This window comes from Salvia splendens, chromosome 20, assembly GCF_004379255.2.
Source record: "Salvia splendens isolate huo1 chromosome 20, SspV2, whole genome shotgun sequence".
Taxonomy (NCBI): Eukaryota; Viridiplantae; Streptophyta; class Magnoliopsida; order Lamiales; family Lamiaceae; genus Salvia; species Salvia splendens.
Window position 1 is genome coordinate 21,537,812 of NC_056051.1, and position 6,120 is coordinate 21,543,931.

Genomic DNA, 6,120 nt, shown 5'->3' on the forward strand with positions numbered 1-6,120 from the left:
GTGAAATTTTATGACTATTTGGATTTTGGAATTATAATTTTCTACTTTTGATATGGAATTTAAATTGTAAAATTGGAAAATTTGGAATTGCAATTCAATTCCAAATCCAAATATTTTTGGGTTAACGAACAACGGATTTGAAATTGGAGGCTGTAATTCCAATTGCAAACCTTTAATTCCATGGTATCCAAACGCACCTTCAAACCATAACGTGGCCGTTTATCCCCCACAATCAATATAAATATTTGGTATATAATGTCGCTGTTAATCTGAAAAGGCGTGGGGAATATCAAGAAAATACTTTAAATTATAAAATTAAACAATTTCCCTCCATTTATCTCCTACTTAAATTTGAAAATAAGAGTTCTACAAACAATCTGCAGTCCTTCCTCGAGCTCGAACACCTATAATCAATGGCGCCCCCTTCCAAATCAAAATTCAACACCATTTCCCCATCCTCTTCAAAATTTCTCAATATCGCATTGGATGATGACGATTTCCAAGACTACCCTTCCCCCTCTCCCTCCGCCGCTCCCAGAATTAGGCCAATCCTGCCGCTTAAACCAAGCAATTTGACTGCTCATCGCCCATCGAAACCCCCGAAAAGACGGAAACCGGCGAATCTCGAAAAGGAAAATTGTATCTTTGCTGAAGCAGATCCGGATTTGGGTTGTGGGTTGGACTCAATCGAACCGACACTTGATTTGTTGAATGATAAAAGGGTTAGCGATTGCACTCGCGCTGATAATCTAGATGAGTCGAGAAATTCAGAGCCAATCAGAGAAGATGATGAAGGAAACTGCCGCGAAGACTCTTCGGAAGGAAGCTCGCGGCTCGATGTGCTGCTCAAGCTGTGTGCTGATGTGGATGAGTCGGATAGCGATGATGCTGGCGATGATTTGAAATGTGATGTTGTGATTTCATGCCCTCTCTGTGGGGCTGATTTATCGGAGTTGAGCGATGATGGGAGGCAGACTCACACTAATGAGTGCCTGGATAATTTAGAGGCCCCTGCTGATGTGAGAAATTTTGCTTGTTTTCTTTGATTTTGTGTAGCTTTTGTTATATTTGTGTTCTGTTTTAGTATGCAGTTTTGATGTGTTATATTTAGGTTTATTTGATCCTAATGTGTGGCTGTGCCAATCTAAAATGTGATTTATTGTGACTCTGAAAACTTAGTTTATGATGTTGTAGATGTGTCAGAGAGAGATCAACTTGCATTTGCAATTCTTAGAATTCGTAGTGGAGGTTGAAGCTGCCACTATAATTGGATGGTCTAAGAGTAGAAAGCTTGGCTTTAGGCCTAATCACTAAATCAAAGGGATTCTTACACAAAATAGAGTTTAATATGTCATTAGGTCACTAGGTGCCTTGTCATTGTAACATTTTGCAGGAAAAAGATGTTTTGGATTCATTGGGTTCTAAGTTGGGTTCATATTTGGATCTGTTCCTCAATTGATAACTGCCATAGATGTAGTTTTTATCTGAGATTAACATAATGTGTATCAGGTGGCTGCTGGTAATGATGATGCAGGAGCTTATCAGTGTCCTGGCCAAGTATTCGATGGTTCTCCTCTAAAACCTGTGACAACTGATGTGGATGTTTCTCCAGTTGTAGAGTGGCTACGCAACTTGGGCCTTGGAAAATATGAAGAAAATTTTGTAAGACAAGAGATTGACTGGGATGCACTCCAAACACTGGAAGAAGAGGTTTGTACTGTTTCTTGAATCTTGATTGTAGCTGCTGGCATTTTTTATGCTTTGTGGTAGGGCCTTTGTAACTGAATTCTCTAGAAATTTGCTGTAGGACAATTGTTTCTTTGGCATTATATGGATCAAATTATATAATGCAATGATACTAAATTGTAAAACTGTATTATGGCTATTGCACAAAAATTGTAACATTATGAAAAAGGTGGAATATAGTTCGGAATCGTGCAATCAGTGTTAGTATAAATGTTCCTGCTAAAACATGAAACAAACTGCCAAACGAAAACATCGAAGGGATTTCAGAAATTTAACTCCTCAGCTTCAAACTCATGTGTGAATCTGTGATGTAGTGCTGCATTAATATTTTGGAGACAATTTGACTTATCAGTGAAATTGATTCTCAATCTGATGACTTATGATTTTACAACCTTGTTTCTTAAGTAGTATATATTTGAACCTGCGGATGTGCCTTCCGATATGCAAGAATAGATAAATTATAGTACTATATGAACATGTAATTCTGTGTAGTGTAAGCATGCTTAGGAATTTTAGTTTTTGATAGACAAGTCATCTTTTTGCAACATGGGCTGATGCCATCCCCCATGCATTAGATGCTTAGGCTTAAAGTTGGTACTTATACAGATCCTTTCTTCATCATTTATACACTAAAGAATCAATTGTCTTATTGTAGGATCTGTGTAACATTGGCATTACAACACTTGGTCCAAGGAAAAAAATTCTTCATGCTCTCAGCGAGCTAAGGAGTGAGTTGACCAGGATGGTGGAACCAAAGTCAAATCCCTCAAGAAGTGTACCAGATGAAACTAAACTAGGGATGAACAAGTTAATAACAGATTTTTTTTCGGGTCCTCGCCCTGTTAAAAGAGCTGAAACTGGTACTAATGGACATAATAGTGTTGCGAGAAGTAAGGCAAATACTAGCAATAGGAGAACGGAAAAGAAAGATCATGTAAGAAATGGGAAACAGAAAGATGTTCCTTCGTGGTGTAGCATTCCTGGTACACAATTTCGTGTGGTAAGTTTTGCTTTCGACATATTTATTCTGCATTTCTTTTATTGATAGTTAGTGTGAGTTGATAGTGTAGGTGAGATATTACTTTTTAGTTCATATTATAAATTCATCCTAATGCTAAGTTTCATATATTTTGCAGGATGGCTTTAAGTATCTAAGAAGGGATTGTTCTCATTATTTTCTCACTCACTTCCATTTAGATCGTAAGTCCTAGTGGGTAAAGTTAAAGAAATGTTAGTAGGATATGACATTGTTCGACTTGATTTAGCTTGTCAATTTCTGCACAATAGAAATGTCCAATTGTAAGTTCTATGAATAAGGAGAGATGCGAAAAATACATATAGGTGAGAAACATAGTACTCATGCTGATGCATTTAGTACTATAAACTGCCAGAATTACCTTTAACTTGAAGCAAGCAAGGTTGATAAAATGGACAAGGCTTAGATGATTGAATGTTTGTCTGTTGAAAAAGTTGAAGGACTCAAACAACCTTACCCCATCCACTTTATTGAAACTTGTAATTATTTGGAAGAAGGGGAGTTACTTAAGACATTATGTTGCCTTCTATCTACAGATTATCAAGGACTTACGAAGTCCTTCAGTCATGGAGTGATATATTGCTCCCTAATTACAGCAAAGCTAGTCAATCTGAAACTTGGAATTCCATGGGCTAATATTCAAGTTTTGCCTATACGCGAAAAGATAAATATTGCAGGCACGAATGTAACTTGCTTTGATGCTAATCACTGCCCTGGTGCGATCATAATATTATTTGAACCACCTAATGGTAAGGTGTGTACAAAAACTATTGAAAAACATCTTTTCTAGTTTTAGTGCTTTGGCGTTTCTCTAAGTTAGGTTCTATTCATATTACAGCCTGTATTACACACTGGTGATTTTCGATTCTGTGAGGAAATGACAGAGCTGTTCGATTTGCAAGCTTGTCCAGTCCACACTCTCATCCTTGACACAACCTACTGCAATCCCAAGGTAATAGATTCTGAAAGCTAAGAACTATTTTTGTTCCTTATTATATGTAAAGAGTCAATGTGGCATCACATTTACTTGAACTCTTCTGGTACTTGTCGAAGACGAGTATCATCTAAAAAGTATCGATATGTCAAACATACCATATGTTTCAGAAATTGATCCTTAGCTCTATGAATTTTCTGTGTGGCACATAGATCCACCCACCTACTCTTTTGCAAAATGATATGTGGGGATTGTACCTATATTGTCCTAGCATTTGCTACTTCTTTATCCTATTAAATTGATGATTGCTTCTTGCCCACTGCTGTAGTATGACTTTCCGAAACAGGAGGCCATAATCCAGTTTGTCATTGATGCCATCCGAGCTGAAGCTTTCAACCCAAAGACCTTGTTTCTGATTGGCAGCTATACCATTGGTAGGTGTCTGTCTACAATAATACGAATTCAGTGAACAGTTATTTTGTCCATTTGTAACCTATGATCTCAGCTCATCCAAATCTCCAAATTGTGCCATACTTTGGTTTGAGACAGGAAAAGAAAGGGTGTTTCTAGAGGTTGCTAAAGCACTGCACAAGAAAGTCTATGTCACTGCTGCAAAACTACGAATCTTGGAATGTCTTGGATTCAAACAGGAAGATATGCAATGGTTTACCACTAATGAACAGGAGAGCCATGTTCACGTCGTTCCCATGTGGAGTATTGCTAGTTTCAAGAGACTAGACCATATGGCTAAACATTACATGGTAGTCAAAATGGATCTCATAAATACTCAGCCTGTTTTAACACATGCTTATTCTTGCAGTTATGATTATTTTCTTGAATCTTGTAGGGTCGATTTAGTCTGATAGTTGCATTTTCGCCTACTGGTTGGTCGTTCGGAAAAGGAAAAAAGTCGACTGGGAGGAGGTGGCAGAAGGGCACCATGATAAGGTCAGAATTTCCTACAAATCCATTCAGTTAGACAAAACATCTCAATAAAAAGCGCGTTTCAACTTATGTTACGATGATTTTGTACTTGTTCAGATACGAGGTACCATACAGTGAACACAGCAGCTTCATGGAGCTGAAGGAGTTTGTAAAATTGATATCTCCTGCAAACATCATCCCGAGCGTGAACAATCACGGCCCAGATTCGCAGAATTCAATGGTGTCCCAACTCTTGTATTAAGCAAACGCATATAAACACCAAGTGCTGCATAGTTATCCTACTTCATTGAAAAAAAAAATGTAAAAAAATACTGAGACATGTATATAATTAGTTAAAATCTACGTTGTTATTTTTGTTATCCTATCTAACCAACTTGTGTTTTGCTCAATTAATTAAAATTATTAAAATAATATTAGTTGTCTCTGTCAATTGGTTGATTGGTTTCAACAAGAAAATGTCAACTTTTGCTGTTTTAGGCCTAACTTTGTATGAGTATTGATGGAGTACGTACTAAACAAGCCCAACAGCAGTAAAGCCCATCAGCCTAAAGCCCAAGAAAGAGTATCAGTTCGGCATGACTAAAGAGTATCAGTCCGGCATGACTAAAGAGTTCAGTTCGGCACAACCAAAGAGTTCGGCCCCAGCCTACAGCTCGGTAAAAGCCAACCAATCAAACTCTGCTCTCAGGTCGGCATCAAGCTCTACTCTCAGATCGGCAAAAGCTGCTCGGCAATAATTCAGCAGTTCGGTCTCAGTATTCGACCGAACTAGGAGATAGTGGACTCATGCAGGATTTCCACCTCCACTACACCCACGATCTATTTAGTGGTGTCAAGCAGTCATTAACTCATGCAGGATAGTGGACCCATGCAAGATCGCCACGATCTCCACGACATCCACTGCCTAGTAAATGGTGCTGCATGCCACGATCTTGGTTCAATGTATAAATAGAACTTAGATCAGATAGAAAAGGGTTAAGTTCAAAAAAGCTCTCTAGAGATAAAAGATCTAATAGCAAGTCTGTATTGTAAGCTGTAGAAAACAGATCAAGCAATACAACTCTGCCCTCTTTTCTTCCCGTGGACGTAGATTTACCTCAGTAAATCGAACCACGTAAATCTCTGTGTCGTGATCTGCATTTTCCTGCATTCATCACCATCAAAAATTCGCCACACCATCACTGGCGCCGTCTGTGGGAAACAGAGAACCAAATTTGTGATAAAGCGAATTTTTGACCCTTTTTCCACCCCAAAAAAATGCATACCAGATCACATAACACCCATAATACCGTTCGTGATAACCGTGAGGAAGCTAGTCCAGCTCGCAGGTCTGAAAAACGGCCTCGGGAGACATCTACCTCCGGTTCTCACGAAGAAGGAACAAGCCACTCCAGGAGTCATCGCACCGAGTCTTCCCAGCAGCCCGATTTAAATGAAGCTGTCAAGCTGTTCTTGGCCG

General features: G+C 38.7%; 1 protein-coding gene across 1 annotated transcript; it reads left to right on the forward strand.

Annotated features, from left to right (window-relative positions):
* The first annotated feature begins 369 nt into the window (after positions 1 to 369).
* LOC121780891 (DNA cross-link repair protein SNM1-like) lies at positions 370 to 5,072 on the forward strand. Its single transcript, XM_042178543.1, has 10 exons — positions 370 to 1,019; positions 1,510 to 1,710; positions 2,402 to 2,746; positions 2,883 to 2,946; positions 3,319 to 3,536; positions 3,621 to 3,734; positions 4,045 to 4,150; positions 4,266 to 4,477; positions 4,564 to 4,664; positions 4,758 to 5,072. Exons 1-10 carry the CDS (start codon positions 414 to 416, stop codon positions 4,900 to 4,902), a joined length of 2,112 nt encoding a protein of 703 aa, XP_042034477.1. The 5' UTR covers positions 370 to 413; the 3' UTR covers positions 4,903 to 5,072.
* The last annotated feature ends 1,048 nt before the right edge of the window (positions 5,073 to 6,120 follow it).